The sequence below is a fragment of the Microtus pennsylvanicus genome, chromosome 6 (assembly GCF_037038515.1).
Source record: "Microtus pennsylvanicus isolate mMicPen1 chromosome 6, mMicPen1.hap1, whole genome shotgun sequence".
NCBI classification, from domain to species: domain Eukaryota; kingdom Metazoa; phylum Chordata; class Mammalia; order Rodentia; family Cricetidae; genus Microtus; species Microtus pennsylvanicus.
Window position 1 is genome coordinate 47,927,792 of NC_134584.1, and position 17,689 is coordinate 47,945,480.

Consider the following 17,689-nt stretch of genomic DNA (forward strand, 5'->3'; position numbering starts at 1 on the left):
GAATCCCTTGAGTCACGTGCCCTGTCAGTATGCTTTCTCATGCGTGGGTGTGTGCTGATCTTCCCCACAGCTTAATCTTTAGCGGAGATGGTTCTGCTGTGTGCAGGTGCTTGTTTCTGTTTAGTGGCCCTCCGTCCGCACGCCACCGGCCTCTCAGATCCGAGGGTTGCCCAGTTCCATGCGTTTCACCAAATCTGTCCATTGTGTTTCTCTCACTTTTTCCAGTCTCGCATAGCTCAGGCTGACCTTAAACTCCTGATTCCTCTGCCTCCATCTACCAAGATGACGCATGTGTACCTCATACCGGACTTCAGGCACTACCTCTTACTGCATCCTTCCTACCTCTGAAGTGGGCTTTAGACCTCGACTCCCGGTCCAGAGCCAAAGCCGCTGGGAGTCCTCTTCTGCGTGTTCTCATGGCCTATGCTCCACCACCATTGACCCTCTCTTCTACCCTGAAGCTACTTTATAAGGAAACCAAACCAACCAGGAACTTTATTATGTCTTTTAACTAAAGCAACACTCGGGAGTATGGCATACAGCAGAGAGGTTCCCATTGGGGTCCTCAGAACAGCGGCTGCAGCAAGAGCTAGCTTCTTCGAAATACAGATTGCCTAAGTTCCACCCCAGCTCTGGGACGGGGGTACGAGGGTGCCCATCTATCTGGATGACTGTGCTGCCTTGGCAGTGAGAGAATTCCTCCATCGTGGGGCCTAAAACCTGGCATACGTCAGAACCAACAGTGGCGCTTAAAGACCCAGGCCCCAGACCAATTAAGTGAGAAACTTCAGGTGTCTGACCTGGCAACAGTGTGTATCTTTTAAAAAGCTCTCTAGAGATTTCCCACGCATTGTAAGGCTGGAGGACAACTGAGGCCGTAAAACTTACCTTTTTCTTAAAGCGGAATCTGAAGCAGCTACGCCGAAATCACCCGGGAAGCCTTAGAAATAACTGATGGTTGCAGTCACCTCCTCCCTGTTCTCCCTTAATTGGTTTGCAGCGTGGCTTGGGCTTTGGGGGATCCCAGTGTCCCCAGGCTATTTTAATGCAAAGCCAAGGTTAAGCTCACCATTCAAAGGCTAAGATTCGGAGGTCTGGTGTACCTAAGAACCACCTGGAGTACTTGATAAACTAGGCGCTTCAGCCAGGTGAAGAATCACCTGGAATGTGGCCCCGGGGACCATCCAGCTGGCCCCAGGCTTCATCCATCATCTTCTCCTCACCCTCCCTTGCCTGTCTTAGTGTTCTACAACTGTGACAGCCAAGCCCTTCACAGTCTCCGGTGCATCCTGCTGGAATCCTTGGGAAAGCGGTAATGACTCCGTCACTGTGTCCATTCATTAACTACATAGGAAGAGGTAACCGAGGCTGCTACCCTAGACCTGATACCAGGTAACCCTCGTGTAGGTTTTTAAGTGGTTTTCTTGTGTGTTTGTGATAGGGTCTTACTATGTAGGCCTGGTCAGCCTGGAACTCACTATGTAGACCGGGCTTCCAGCTGCCTGTCTCTCAAGTGCTAGGAATAGCAGCGTGTGCTGCCATGCCCGGCTTTTATATGTGTTTTTAAAGGAATCATAAAAATATGAGGCACATCATGGATGCATTTAGGAAGTAATTTTCAAGAAAGGGAAGTTTCCAAATAATGTTCAAAACCTAGTAGTCATAAAGGATAAATATATAAGCTTAATGAGATTTTTTTTCAGGGAAGTTACCCTGACCACACGAAAGGACAGGAGAAATGAGCAATATAGCTTCAATGTATTGACAGAATTGCTTCAGTGCGGAAACAGTGAGAAGTAGCAAGAGCTCCAGGAGAATTAAAAATGAATCAGGTACTTTGTACTCCTTCAGAATACTCCAAAACAAACAACCAAGAAACACTAAAGGAAGCTGGAGAGTGGCCTAGCACTGACTGCTCTTCCAGTGGACCTGGCTCCATCCCCAACATCTCCATGCAGTTTGCAGCCATCTGTCACTGCAGTTGTAGAGCCTCTAATGCCCCCTTCTAACCTCTGTGGGCACAAGGCATCCAAGTAGTGCACAGACGTACACGCAGGCGAAATACCCATACAAGTAAAGTAAAATAAAATAATAAATAACAAAGGTCAGCATGCTAAAAGGTGATTAACCTCACTCAGAATTACTTAAATAATGCTAAACATATGATGTGTATGTTAGTTTAATTGTGGCAATCACATATTTGTACAGCAAAAACAAATAGACCGTAAATAGAGTTTTATTACTATACCACAGCAAATCTGAGGGGAAAAAAAAACATAGATACTTATCAAACAGGGTGATTCCCATCTACTGTCTGACAAAGCCTGAAAATCATGTCGTAATGGGCAGCTCAGGGGAAGCCTGCTCCTGTGCCCAGTATGACTGCAGTGCTGTGCTCTGGAAGAGGAATGGGGCTATAGAGACCAAAGTGGATGACACATGTACCCATGACCCCGTATTTCTGCGTGAAGGAACTTAGCCCTGGGATATAGTCACATAAACATTCAGTGGCTACTCAGTGAATCATCAAAACATCAAAACCAACGCCGATATTCACTATTAGACTGTGCTAGGTATCTATTAGAATTTTCTTGGCTACTAAAAAATGATGGCCTAAAGATTTAGAAGCGTTAACACAAAAGGTTATTGCTAGATTATTGAAAACAGCCAGTAGCACAGAACCTTCAAAAGGTAGAAACCAATAAAGCATTATATATGGCACTACAATCTGTGGGCTGTGTTTTATGTGGGCGGTTCATGACATCACGCATGTGTGTATTTCTGATAGGTGCGTACCCTGTGGAAAGAGGCTATGTCTGAATAATAGAGGAGAGGCTAGGCCCAGAGTCTGGAAAAGAGCCTGAGGTCTCTGAGTGGGAGACTGGTTTAGGGGATTTTGGATTCTGTTCCTAGAACCATAATTTAAAAAATGTATTTGAGTAAACCAAGAACAAGAGTCAGAGGTTATGAGAGAATTTTTAAAAAATAGTCTTTTGTTTAACTACTTCAATTATTTGCATTTTCTTTGCTGTGTTCATGGAATTGCTTTCGTAGTCTGATTCAAATCTATAAAAACAGGCTGTTACTTTTGTGACTGTCCCTTTGCTTGCTCAGTGTCCTTCACCTCCATGGCCCTTTCTTTTCCATGTCTTTTCTTACCACCATCCTTCACGGCCCAGATTGAGGCCACACCTGTGTGGTGATACAACCACCTCCTTTTAGAATTCAGGGCTTTGCACTTCTTGTCACGAGCAGTCTGTTGTGTTCCCTTTGGTCTTCTCTTCTGGCCACTGTGGGAGAATCCTGGTTCAGAGTGTGCCACATTATAGCCCCAAAGACAAAAATACAGCAGTATTTTCGTGGGCTTATTCTATAGCTATACCTGACCTGACACCCATAGATACTGGTCACTTCTTATCCTATAGCCATACCTGATCTGATGCCCATAGCCACTGGTCACTTCTTATCCTACAGACATACCTGATCTGATGCCCATAGACACTGGTCACTCTTTATCCTACAGACATACCTGATCTGATGCCCATAGCCACTGGTTACTTTTTATCCTATAGCCATACCTGATCTGACGCCCATAGCCACTGGTCACTTCTTATCCTATAGCCATACCTGATCTCTGATGCCCATAGCCACTGGTCACTTCTTATCCTACAGACATACCTGATCTGATGCCCATAGACACTGGTCACTTCTTATCCTACAGACATAGACATACCTGATCTGACGCCCATAGCCACTGGTCACTTCTTATCCTATAGCCATACCTGATCTGATGCCCATAGACATTGGTCACTTCTTATCCTATAGCCATACCTGATCTGATGCCCATAGACATTGGTCACTTCTTATCCTATAGCCATACCTGATCTGATGCCCATAGCCACTGGTCACTTCTTATCCTACAGACATACCTGATCTGACTCCCATAGACATTGGTCACTTCTTATCCTATAGCCATACCTGATCTGATGCCCATAGACATTGGTCACTTCTTATCCTATAGCCATACCTGATCTGATGCCCATAGCCACTGGTCACTTCCCATACCTGAGCTGACTCCTATAGACACTGGTCATTTCTTATCCTATACCCATACCTGACCTGACTTCCATAGATACTAGTTATTTCTTTTTAATTTAAAAATCTTTTTATTAACATTCATTGTTTATATGGTAAGTTTTTTATTATGACATTTTTACTCATTTTTATCATATATTATGACCACATTCACTCTCCGTAGGCCTGCCCCTTCCCTTTTCCAAACTGTCCCCTCCCACCTTTGTGTCTCTTCACACATGTTATATATGTCCCACATATGACATAAACCATGCAATATTTATTTTTGGAGAGTTACATATTTTGCAGAACAAAATAATCTCTATTTCTATCCATTTTCTGTAAAATTGTGTATTTTCCCTCTTTATGACCAAATAGAATTTCATTGTGTATAACCACATTTTTGTTTTTAAATATTTAGTATTTTTATTTGTGTGTGTGTTTGTGTGTGTGTGTGTGTGTGTGTACCACATGTATGCAAGTGTCCACAGAGTCCAGGGGTCTTTGCATCCCCTGGGACTAGAGTTACAGGCAGTTTTGAGCCATGTGATACGGATGCTGGGAACTGAACCTGGGTCCTCTCTGCAAGAGCAGTGAGTGCTCTTAACCACTGAGCCATTTCTCCACCCCCAATCATGTTTTCTCTATCCACTTATCAGTGGATGAACATGAAGGCTAATTCTGTATCTTGGCTACTGTATTTACTGAGACAGTAAGTGGATGTGGATGTCCCCATGGTGTGCTAATTTAAGACCTTTATGGGTGTGCTCCAGGTGGAATGGAGCTGGGCCTTATGTAGTTCATGGTTCTTCTTAGTAGACAAGGCCCCTCCCTGCTGATCTTCACAGTGGAAAGAGTAATTTACATTCACGCCAGTAGTCAGCCATTGTCCCTCCTGGCCTCATCCTTGCCAGTGTTTGTTGTTTATTCTCCTAATGGCGCCCATTATGACTGAGTGAGACAGAATCATGGTGTACTTTCAATTTGCATTTCCGTGATAGCTAGGGATATTGAACACTTGTTCATATGTTTTATTGATCCGAACATGGGCCACTTTTGGTCTCTTCATTATTTTCAGAGTACAAAGCTCTGGCTTAAACCTGGTCTCTAGAGTTGTTAGCATTCCAGTTGCCCACTGCCTCTGCCAGCATCACTTGAAGGGCGCATAGGGGGAACCATTGCTCTTTGGCTCTCTGAATTTAGCAGTATCCAGATTAAATTGACTCCTGATAAAAACTGTCCACTCATTTAGATGCCAAAATATGCACCTTGTGTGCTCTTTTCATTCAAAGAAGGTTTCCAGGATTCTAGTATGCTTTTATTTTATTTTATTTTCAGAGTATAGTCACAACATTTCTTCCCTTTCCTCTCTCCCCACACTCCACTAAGGCCTTCAAATTTATAGCCCCCTTTTTCTTCACTAATTGTTATTATATGTATATATTATATTTTCAGCTATAACCTGCTAAGTTATTATACTGTTACTTTTGTATGTATGTTTTCATTTTGCATTGAACAATCAGTTGGTCTGCTCTTCCCTGGGGAAGATCACCTCTACAACTCCTAGCTTTCCAGTTGCCTATAGTTCTTTGTGTAGTATTGACGCCTCATGGACTATACCCCATCCACTTTGGCATGTCCATTGTCGTGGTCCTTGTCCAGTTCATGTTTGGGCAGTCACACTGGTGACACTTTATGGGTGTAGCTTCTGACATTACTAGGAGACCCAGTCTCACAACAAACTCCCTTCTCTGGCTCTTGAAGTCTGTCTCCTGTTCTGCAGCGCTCCCTGCCTAGCTTTCATGGTACCAGAAGGCACCATGCAAGCTCCCAGAAGAGGGAGGCAACCAAAGTTCTACCCAGCTATGCTGCCTAAGGACCATATCAAAGCATAGCACCATAGCTCTAAGGGCGATGAAGTGGTATGCACAAGTTGGAGGTAACCAGCAACTCTCTAATTGGACGTAAGACCTGTTCCACAAGAGGAAAATGCTGCTTGGTACTGCTAGCTGAGCAAACTACTCAGTGCTAGTGAAGTCATGATAACTGGGGGGAGAATCTATATCCAGTATACCTTTTAAGGGTAGTCACAACTTCTTTCCTGCCTCAGAATGCCCAGAAGGCTCAATAAATTACTACCTGTGAATTCATAAGATAGTACTCTCAAAAGATTTGTATTTGTGCTTAAAGAGCTTCACAGTTATATGTTTTGAAGCCATTCCCTGTACCATACTCATCAATATTTTAAAGTTCTTTACTAAAACCACCATAGGCAAACAGTAACATATCTAGAATATCACAGAATGTGGAGCTAAATGAGCATATTCCTATGGGGCATATTTTCTACGAGAAATAACATGATTATTAGATTAAGTGACCTTAGTTTTGCTTCTGACAGTCATTTGTTGAAACCAAGCTGCATGGATGATTTTAACTGTCTTGATAAGTGTAACTTTAAATATCACATGACTAAAGTAATAGGCTATGAAAAATGAGAAACATGAATTGCACAGATTTTAAGTCAAATGTGGCTCGTGAATTGTCAGATGCTAAACAATGAAAAATGGTTTGACTAAAATGATTAAAGTCAATAGTAAAACAACATTATGGTTAGTGAAAATTTTTTTCTCCCTATGTTTTGCTTGTTAAAATACTTTAGGTCTTAACCTAGGAACATATGAATTACAGCTAGCTTAGCTCATGTAGGGTAAGCCACCTTGCTTGAGAGCAGTACTTCTCAACCTTCCCAATGCTATCATCCTTTAATACAGTTCCTCATGTTGTGGGGAGCCCCTCCCCCAAGCTGTAAAATTATTCTGCTTCTACTTCATAACTGTAATTTTGCTACTTTCATGAATCATGATGTAAATATCCAATATGCAGGATATCTGATAGGGGACCCCCGTGAAAGGGTCATTCTACCCACAGAGTGGTCACAACCCATAGGTTGGGGACTGCTGTTTAAGAGGAAGGAAGAAATTACAGATATGTGTGGGCGCACGCAGAAGAGAATTGCCACCGCATATGTATGAAGATATATATCCTTCCCCCCACGAATTTGCTTTCTGGGATATCAGTTACCCCTGGTGAACTTTAAATATTAAATTTAAGTATTGAAAACTATTAAGTGGACATCCCAGAGGTAAACTGCCTGTAATTTCTTCACCTGCCCTTGGAGGAGCATGAGGGACTCACTGCTCCTCTGCGTTATCCTGCCTAAGACATCCATATTGCATCCCGTCCATTATTAGTCATGGCCCTTGGCAGATGTCTGCAGCATCCCAGGGAATATGGTAAGTCTCCTTCCTTTCCCTGAATAGTGACTCCAGTCTAGATAAGTCAAAGAAAGCTTTCAAGTGTTGTGTTTGAGAAGGCAGACGTTCTCCAGTTAATAAGGAAACAACAACAGGAAACGAGCCATCCACTACAATAGATGTGACTGTGATTATGTTGTCATGTTTTTGCGACTATGGCAAAATACTTGGGAAGATCCCTGAAAAGGAGAAATGTTTCATCTGGTCTCAATGTTGCAGACATTTCAGTCCATGGTCCCTGAACCTCATAACTAAGGGCCTGTGATAAGGGCAACATCTTGGCAGAATCATAGCAGAGGTATATGGCAGGGGAAAGCTGCTCAATTCGTGGTGGGATTATGGGAGAGAGGAAGAGGAGTGGGAGGGGAGAGAGGGAGGGAGGGAGGAAGGGAGGAAGGGAGGATATAGATGAGAGAAGGGGACTGACCAGCAACAACATATTCCCTTCCAAGCCACACCTCAAATGACCTACCCTTGCTAAATAGGCCCCATGTCTGAATAGCCCACTGAGCTATGAACTCATCAATGAATGAATCCCTTGATTAGATCCAAGCCTTTATGGTCCAGTCATTTCCCAATAGTGTCACCAGCTTGGAACCAAGCCTTTGACACATGAATCTTTTTCAGGGATACTTCATAGCTCATCTGTAACACTGGTAAACTCTTCCGGTACGTAATGTGTTTTAAACTATAACATGAGGTATGTATGAATAGGAAAGAAGCATAGCATATATAGTATTTGTTCTGTTTGTGGTTTCGGGAACCCATTGGGAACTTGGAATCCTTTGTTATACAGGAACTCCGCCCTATTTTATTAACCCAGGAGAGCCCCATGTGGGCAAGTGGGATTGAAAGTGCTGACATGGCAAAGTAGCATTTGTTTGTGTTGCTAGGGAGAGTATTTCAGAGCTAACTGCCCTTTGGAGAATTCTTAGAGGTCAGAAGGAGGGGAATATGTAAAAGGGACATTGAGTTAATATACCCAAGAGTGGGAAAGTGAGTTTCAGAGAAAAGTGGGCAAAGGAACAAAAATCCAGGTATGTCCTAGTTAAGAGCTCTAAAGGGCGGGTGACCTGCAGTACATCAGCAAAGCCTAGGGAGTGCTTCTCAAGCCCCACCCCCTATTACAGTCTTCCGGTTCAAAGGGAGTGCAGCCAGGTCTGGACATCAGCTGTTTTAAGGCTCCTAAATTGGCTTTAGTATGCAGCACACATTGAGAGCCCTTCCTTCATTGATCTAAGGGAACACAAAGGAAGTGTGGGGAACATGTTATAGAAGGAGGAGAGTCTCAGTGTTTAGGGATTTCCAAGAGCCGTGTGGTTTCTGAGAGCTGACACTAAGAATTCTGACTGTTAAGACTCCCAGCTCATTCCATATTATTTTATTGTGAAGGAATAGGTTGGTGAAAGTTTTCAGCCCAAACAATAATTATTTCAAAGAAAAACCCTGACATATATCTTGCTCTGCTAGATACCGTTCCTACCCACTGGATTCCACAGGAGCATTTAGAATTTGTTAAATAGGACCAGCTCTGCTTTAGTATTCATTCTTTAACTAAAGGAAAAGGTTTATAATAAGAATCACCTTTCTGGTACATTTACGAAGTCATATGGAGGTACAGCCTTTCATTAAAATGCCTCTGTTGTGACTGCAAATGACTTAGCAGGAGAAGCAAACAGTCTCAGAACCAATTTCCTGATAACATCCCCCCTCTTCCAGGATAAAAGGGAAGTTCTTTGTATCTAATTATGTTAAGGAATTGAAATCCCTTCCTGTCAGATAGGAAAAATAATAACACGCACACACTGCTGTATTCTTTAACTCAGTTTTACCCAGATTCGGGGACTAATTAGTTATCTAAGATTAATAGCACTAATCAAGTTCCATGTAATTGCATGGAAGTTAGAAATATCTGTTCCAGTGGCTGTGTTCTTGCCTCCCCTTCCTTGACCTTACAAACACAACTCAGGAACTTTCAACAAAGGGTGAATGCAATCTCTTCTCCATTGCTGAGAAGATGAATTGCTGAAGATGGGAGGAAAACACACAGCCCCAAATCACCTTTCTTCATCACTCTTGCCGTTCACCAGCCTTCAGTCGGGATCACCTTGAGATGTGACATCAATTCGGAGTAATAAGGAAGGGTCAATGAAAAGCTAAAACATTCTCAGGATCCCATTACAGCACATCTCCAAGGGACCCATGTCAGTGCCGCTGCATCTCAAATGCAGGACACAGATTCCAGAGGAATGGCTGCATGGAACGGAAACAGTGACCTCTGGGAGTCTCATGACACAGGAGTCAACCTCTTGTTGGGTCTCTCTTCTGCTCCCTCCGTTTCTATAACCTTGTCACTCCCTCCTTAGAAAACATTACATATGTGAGTGTCGTAAGTCCATTGTGAAACCTGTTTACTCTAATTTACCACTGTTGAGAGAGTTTAGAAAATGAATTTGTATGCATTTGATGACTTTGATTTAGGTAAATGTCTTCTTTGAATGAGTAAAGCTCCAGAATGGGTTTTGCAAGATGATCAATGATGGATATTATGCACCTTCTATCAGTAGGTTGTTGGTTACTGTGTCTTCTTTACCTCTTTTCTGTTCTCCCTGGGAACTCAGTGCACCATGCACAATAAGAACTTTAAACTAATTGAATCTGAAAGCTAAAGCAATGTGTTTCAGGTTTACTATGTTAGGCACTAAGTTAAGTACAAAGGAAACCTTGTATGTACCTGTGTATTTATCCAGAACTTACCATCGGCCCTTTGGACTGTAAATATGTGAGCAGAAGACCCAGGTGAAACAGAATATGCAGTCATTGTATTCCCTTCAGTAGACAGAACAATTACAACTATTACCTAAATTTTCATCTTTACCCCATGAAATTTTGCTTCTCTACATATCTTTTCTGTCAACTGGTTTGCATGTCTGAAAATAAATCAACGACATTAAGTCATTATGCAACAAGTAACCTGAAGTGAAAATAAGTTACTGGTTCTTAGGTGTAATAAGAAAACTCTAACAAAGTTATTAAACATTTAGGTGCCACTAATAGTATTGTTACTTTGAGAGCAATGTTACCCTTGAGAACCGTTGTCTATAGTTGCATGCATATGAATATGAATGCATTTAAATGCATTTCCAGCTACCTGAAGTTTTGCTCTGTAAGGCGATCAATAAGACAGAAATTGCTCAAACAAAGCAAAATGAGACAAAAAGTATAGGTGGAGTTTTCCTGTCCCACAGTCACTCTCACATAAACACACTTAGGCTTTTATCAATTATAAATGCTTGGCCAATAGCCTAGGCTTATTACTAACTAGCTCTTATATTTTAGGTTAACCCATATTCCTTATTTTTGCTCTGCCACATGGTAGTACCTTTATTATCATGGCATGTTCATCTCCTTCTCCTTCTGTGTCTGTCTGGTGACCCCATACTCTGCCCTTCTTCCTCCTATCATTCTCCTAGTCTGGTTCGCCTACCTAATCTTATTCTGTCCAGCTTCCTTATTAAATGAATCATGGTGATATATATTCACACAATGTAAAAGAATATTCCACAGCAAAAAAGTCTGCAAAAATATCCTTGAGTTTACTTTGAATTGGTCAACGACTGCCAGGCATGCTATGGAGTGTGGTTATTATACCCATTGAGACTCGATTGGGGAGAAGCGATTTCTTTTTCTTTGCCAGCAAGTATTGGTTATAGATTCTTCTTGGTTAGGGTTGGGAGTTCATGTCCACTTCCTGCTCTCAGTGCTGGGACCCTGTATAAGCCTTGTGCATGGTGCCCTAATCTTTTTGAGTTTGTACATGCATCGGATATGTCTGGAAGGAACTGCTTTCTTTTTTTTCGTTTTTTTTTTTTTTTAGGTTTCTTGGAGTCACCCACCACCTCTGGCTTTTAAAATGTTTCCCCCTTCTTCCCCACATAGATCCCTGAGCCGTAAGCGGAGGGATTTGATGGAGTCATCCCATTGAGGACTGAGCGCTCCAAAGGCTCTCAGCCTCTCCACATTGTCCAGTTGTAGGTCTCGTGTTAGTTCCCATCTACAGCAAGAAGAAACTTCTCTGATGGTGACAGAGCGAGACACTGATCCACAGTCAGATGTATAACAAAGCATTCTTGACTGCTCCCTTGCCAGAGCTATTCAGTCCCACTTTTTAACAAAGCACATTGGTTTTCTGGCCAGTACCTCCCTGCAATCTGTAGTACTGCTTCCAAACAGTTGTCTTTCCCTTGTCTATACTAGCAGCTTCCTGACAGATCTCCCGGCTCTTGTCCCAGAGGCTTGCAGCCCAGTGACCACAGAACAGCTAGAAACATCTCTGCCATGTCCTTCCCTTCGGTGAAGCAGGGGATGAATAAAAGTTTCTTGCCTGACTTAGTCAAGCAGTGGGCAGTGGTTCTGACCATGATGGGCTTAGGCAGAGAAAACCCACATTGCAAGAAAACCTTAATGCATTGTGAATAATCTGCTCTTGACTTGAACATCCATATTGTGTTCAATATTTGTGTTCTTCATTCACCGGCCTGCAGTGAGCACCGTACCGTTTTGCCAGAGACACCACCTCTGTCAGCTAATCAAAGGTAGTCCTTGGTTGTTTAGGGCCTAAACAGCTGCCCAGGTTTAATTAATATTTCACAATTATCTCTGGAAAGGAGCCAGTTTTGGAGACAGGTGTCTAAGTGACAGGCAGATCTCTGACTTTCCCTCGCACATCACCTGTTACGGTCCAGTGGGATCCACTCAAAGTTTGCTGGTGACTTGAACTGTGATTTCAAGTGGCTTATTCTGCCGGAGGTTCCTTTTTAAATCTTACAAGGCCCTGCTCTGCCGGCATTCATCCTGCAAGGAGGCCCTAGGTTTGGTCCTGTGCAGTCTGCTCTTAAGGCTGTGAGCCAGTGGCCATGTGTTGCCGAGGACCCTCGACACCGTCAGAAAACACCACACTGATTGTTACGGTGCGAAATGTCACAGCTCATTTGAGGGGATCATCAAGTAATGAGAACGAGGATTCAAATGGGGGGCTTACGCTTTGATCCACCAGGAGTTTCAAATGGCAGTGGTCATTAATTCTTGGATTCCCTCTGTTCTTATGGAAAATTGAGGCATCAGAAACTGTCATTTTGTGAACGGATAGCTATTAAAAGCACATTAATAATCTATAGTGGGTAAAGCATATGCCTTTTAAAAAGATTTGCAGCTTGCTTCTCTGTGGCGAAGACACAGGATTTCTCCAGCCTAATTACAAAGCAATCAAACAATTTAATTAATCTGGAAATCGCTTTCTTCACAATAACTGCCTCTAAAATGAGGCGCCCCGTGTCGTGCCGTTAGGTAAAGCAAGGCTCCGACACACTGCTGGCATCTTAGCCGTGCCTCTGCCTTTTGGGTATCTTGGTGTTAATTACCTACCCAATGCCCGACCACTGCGAAGGCTGACTTCATCAGGTCGGAGCATCAGCGGGGATACTGGCAGTCCATAAAGTGTCCGAGCTCTCCAACATCCAAGAGCCCGCAAATCCCTGGAGCAGCAGGACGTGAGTTACAAGCAAGTCTGCACATATGGGCAGAGAATTAACTGGCACCGGTTTCTGCTCGAGAGTCTCTCAGGTATTGCTTTGCAGATGGGTGGATGAATGTGGCGAGCGGGGCTGCCCGAAGTGAAGGTCATGTGGAGGACTCCAGTTTCAATCCCTCTCGCTCACTCTTCTCAACCTGCGCCGTTCGTGTGTTCAGCGGAGCGGACTTCATAGAACGCAGATGACATGAATTCCAACCCCAAATTCACAGCAGTGTGCATGCTGTTGAACGAAATAGTATGGCTAAGTCTTGAGAAGCCAAAAAGAAGTTCGTTTTTATTTCAGATAAGAATGAAACCTTCCATGATTGACTTCCGTAACTCTAGCATGCGAATCTTATCATTTCTCCCCAGGGACAATTGAATTTTGTTTGGTGCAGGACTTACACATCTATACAGTATTCATTTACCCTTTCCTGTTTTAGTGCCCAAACCCACCCACCTTCAAGATTCTCTATTAGTGGGCTGTTCTGCCATGTCATCCCGCCAGTCCATCCGGAGTGGCGACACAGTGTTCACTCTCTGTGTTCTAACGCGTCACCATCACTCTTGGTTTGCCCACAGAAATTCTTTCTCTTGACCTTACATGTGCTGGTCCAGCTCCGTCTCCTTTGTTGCATCCAAGCATCTCTACAGCCTGCCACTACCTAACACCAATAAACAGAGTTCCTCAGCCATTTTGTGTACCCTTCTGTATTTTCGTCAGCTGGAGAGCTTGTCTCTGGGACTGCCTTAATATTTGCAGTGTTTCTGACTGAGCTGTTTCTAATTGCCGGAAGTTTCCACCTACCATCTTACTTGAAGCTTGCTGAACTGCCCTGCGACTTAGTACCTGTCTTTCTCTAATACCTTATGAAGCCTTATAGGATGTCAGTGATAGTCTAGTCACAACAACATCCCAAGTCTTTCTGCACAAACCCAGCAAAACCTTGTCATTGTTGTCAAAACATGGATAGACTTTGTGTACCGCTGTGGTCCCCAAACATCACATCACTTACTGATGCTGTCATTTTAGTTTGTTGACGTTCACTCTGTGATGTTCACACATTGACAAAAAGGCGCAGTAACTCCACTCAGAACAGTCTAGTTCTTAAGCGACACATGACTTTTGTGAATGGTATAGACATGTCTGTTCAGCTTTTCAGCTTGCATCTGCAGAATTCTGCAGATGGCTCTTGAGGTTGAAGATGAAAGAGCCTAGGGTTTGGGTTTATGGCAGTGAAGGAGAGAGAAGAAAAACGAACCTTCAGTGGTACCTGGAAAGGCAGCCCAGGGGCCGAGGCCAAGTCTGGGGAAGGCTACTGGCAGCTTTGTATTAGTATTGGCAGCTTTCATTTCTTCGCAGGACAGGTTTGATCAGTCTTCTGTCTGTCTCTGTCCTCAAACTGAAAGATCATCATGTGCTATAAAATGTTTTATAAAATTGTAGCTGGATTCCTAGAGGTCAATCATTTTCAGCTCATCCCTCAGTTCTTCCCCCACCCCCATTTTGTAAAAACTATTGAATGGGCTCTTTGTTTTCCCTTGGCACATTTGAACCCCAGCTTTAGTGTTTTCTGCACAGAGAAGACAGGCTAGGGATCAGGCCAGATTCCCCTGATCTTACTTTATTCTTGTGAATGAGGCAGAAAGAATTGTTGTCAGAAGGTCTTGGCTTCAAGTAAGCCATTGTTTTTGTTACAACTAATAATTTACTGGTAGTTTGTTCCCCATGGTGTACAAGCAACATGAATATATTCCCCAAACTTAAAAGAAAAGAAAAACAACCTCTCTCCAGTGACTCCAGGCATTAGATTACCCCCCTTAGGAAGCAAGGGCTTTTAGCCATCTTGAAATTATTGAGCGCTTTTACAGAATGCAGCGAGCAGCACACAAGCTAAATTAGGAGTGGGAGAAGGGGTGTGCTGTTGAGAGAAATCAAAATAAGTTAATTTGCTGTGCAGATAAACAGACAAAATGAATCCTGGATTACTGGACAGCAAAAGCAAAATCCATTCCTCCAGGGGCCCTGGGAGCAGCAGATGCACAGACATGATAAATTTCACTGTGGCAGGGAAACCGCTCCTTGCCTGGCTCTCTATAAAGAAACCGCTTCTCAGCGCTTCCCGTTGACTGGCTTTGATTGTCCTGTCATAAAGTTAATAGCATCTGCTGAAGACAACACTATAAAATTTGCAACCTTAAGTTAATTGAAAAATTTCAGTGGCAGTCTAAGAAGTCCTCAAGGTAGCACTAAACTTCTCCTCCTTGAGGTGTTGGGCTGTTCTTTTAGCACACTAATAGCAAATTGTTTACCTTTCCAGCTGGGCGGGACTTGAAACTGGAGGTCTGTACTCCTTACAGCTGGCTACAGTGGTTACTCATCACTGAGGAGCCAGTGATGGGACAGTGGCCTTGCTGTTGGGGGATGAAAGGCATCTGTCTATCTCTCCACGATCTATTTTTCCACTTTCCAAGAAACCAATAGGGCTACTTTGCAGCCTTTTCTCACCTCCTTACTGAAACCAGCTCTGTTCCCAAGTGGTCCCCCGGCAACGCTGTGCCTCTAATTAAATATGCAGGGGAAGCAGCGTGGTCTGGAGTGTCCTGAACTTGCCCTCGCCAGCTGCCTGCCAAGCCCTGTCAATGATCAGCAGCAGGTTGAGCGGGCTAATGGAGAAAGTAACAAGCCCCAGGGGTGCTGCCCTCCTTCCTGTGAGCAATCAGTGCTCCTCCTCTTCTGTGGGGGACTTGAGAGACACTTGCTGCCTTCTCCGCCTGGCCAAGGCTTTTAGCGTCTGCCTGGCCAGTCACATTCCAGCTGCTTAGAGACACAGAGATTGCTGAAGAAAATATTGACAAGGGTAATCCTGCCAGGTTCTTCCAGCAGTGCTAAGATAGAGCCTGGGACATTTTAGACAGAGGTCCAGATGGCTGGGTTCTCCCTCATACTTTATGACTAATTTTGACACATCCATCATTTAAATGTATACTTTGAAGCCTTTATATTCAAGACTTCTTTTTCTTCTCCGCCAAATAAAAAGCATGAACTCAACATCCATCCAAGTGTTAGCATCTGAATGCACAATACAAAACATATATATACTCATTATTCTACAGACCAGAATACTTAGGTTATTAAATATCCAGAGGACTGGGGCCAGCCATATTGATAATTTGTATGTATTCCTATGTCTTGACCAGTTGGGAAGCTGTGCTGGAACTCAGTGCCCTCCCACCCCACCCCCCACCTCTCCTGCCTCCCAGATTTCTTGCTCCAGGCAAAGCTAAAACATTGTTAGAGGAAATGACATTTTGTGGGACTGTAAGAAAGCTGATTACCAAAAAGATTCTGGATGTGGATAAAGGTAGGAAAACAGAGTGAGATTATTCATGTCTCCTTTGCTCTCCACAGGAAATAGCCCGCAAGACAGTCCAAGGAATTTCTCCCCCAGTGCCTCAGCCCATTTCTCCTTCGCACGGAGGTAAGGACTGCATATGGGTGGGACAATAAACTGGTTCCCAGGGGATCCCATTTCTGCTCTCTCCCTCCCAAACACTGCCGTGCCACAACTCTTCCAGGGTTTTGTCTTGGGAGATTCTTTTCCTTCTCACATAAAACTTCGCCTACCAAAGGACCGTGCTAGCTAGAACACACCTGCTTTGCAGTTGTCTTGAAGATTTCTGCCGTGGGGTAGAGTTGGAGGGTGCCTCTTGGTCCTTAGCTGAATGTGAGCCCCAGTTATGACATGGAGGTTCTTCTCTGTGTTTTCTTCCATCTGTAGAGCATGCCTTATGCACGATTCAGCCTTAGCATATTTTTACTGAAATTCTTGAGTGGTTGCTATACAGGCTCTATTTATCCATGTCCTGGTACAAGCTTTTGTTGTTATCATACGTTGTACGTTTTGTAAAACAGAGACCCTGATCACAAGGTATGAATTTGGGGGCATTAACCAGCAATTAAATTAAATGACAGATCTGAGATAAAGCAATGCTTTGATTGTTAGGATGTTTTCTGCGATCTTTTCTTTGGGGTGGGGTGGGGAGGCCGAAACAGGGTTTCTCTATGTAGTCCTGGCTGTCCTCGAACTTGCTCTGTAGACCAGGGTGGCCTTGAACTCAGAGATCTACCTGCCTCTGCCTCCCGAGTGCTTGGATTAAAGGTGTGCTCCACTACTGCCCAGCACTCTCTTTCTCTTAATATTGTTCTTAGAATTAGCAGCAAATGTTCAAGAGCTATGCCTCTGCTCTTGGGGAACTGAGTTAAGAGGAAGTGTTCTTACTTAGAAGAATCTAAAGCTTGCCAAGGCTGGTCCCCTGCTGTGGCCTCAGCCGTCTCTTCTGGATGCAGAATCAGTGTGTTTTCCTCAGACAGACATCCTGTCTCCACTTCCCCTTCAGTCATCTCACATACGTGCCTTGGCTTCTCCACCCAGGAAAGACAGAATGCAAAATGCCTCTTCAGGTCTCCTAATGATCAGAATCAATTTAACTTATGGTCTGGATGGCCCGTCTATTTGGAAGAATTTCTCAGAGACTTAATTATACCCGAAAATGAATTCGAATAGTATTTACATGATTACAGATCATATAGGTGTGTTTTTAAATGCATTTGTTCTTCTACACATTCCTAGTGAGCACACTGGCAGTGTGCACACATGTCAGCAGGTGATACATTTTATATTCTGAAACCCTAGGAAGAAGATTTTCAGAACTCTATATGATAATT

At 43.5% G+C, this 17,689-nt stretch overlaps 1 protein-coding gene across 10 annotated transcripts in view; it reads left to right on the forward strand.

The window, feature by feature from the left end:
- Nucleotides 1-17,689, forward strand: part of Mast4 (microtubule associated serine/threonine kinase family member 4) — a 582,086-nt gene that overhangs the window by 488,876 nt on the left and 75,521 nt on the right. For all 10 annotated transcript variants that reach the window (XM_075976161.1, XM_075976162.1, XM_075976163.1 and 7 more), the window contains one exon: nucleotides 16,373-16,442. In XM_075976161.1, the coding sequence (XP_075832276.1) occupies nucleotides 16,373-16,442 (70 nt within the window). The remainder of the gene's footprint in view (nucleotides 1-16,372; nucleotides 16,443-17,689) is intronic.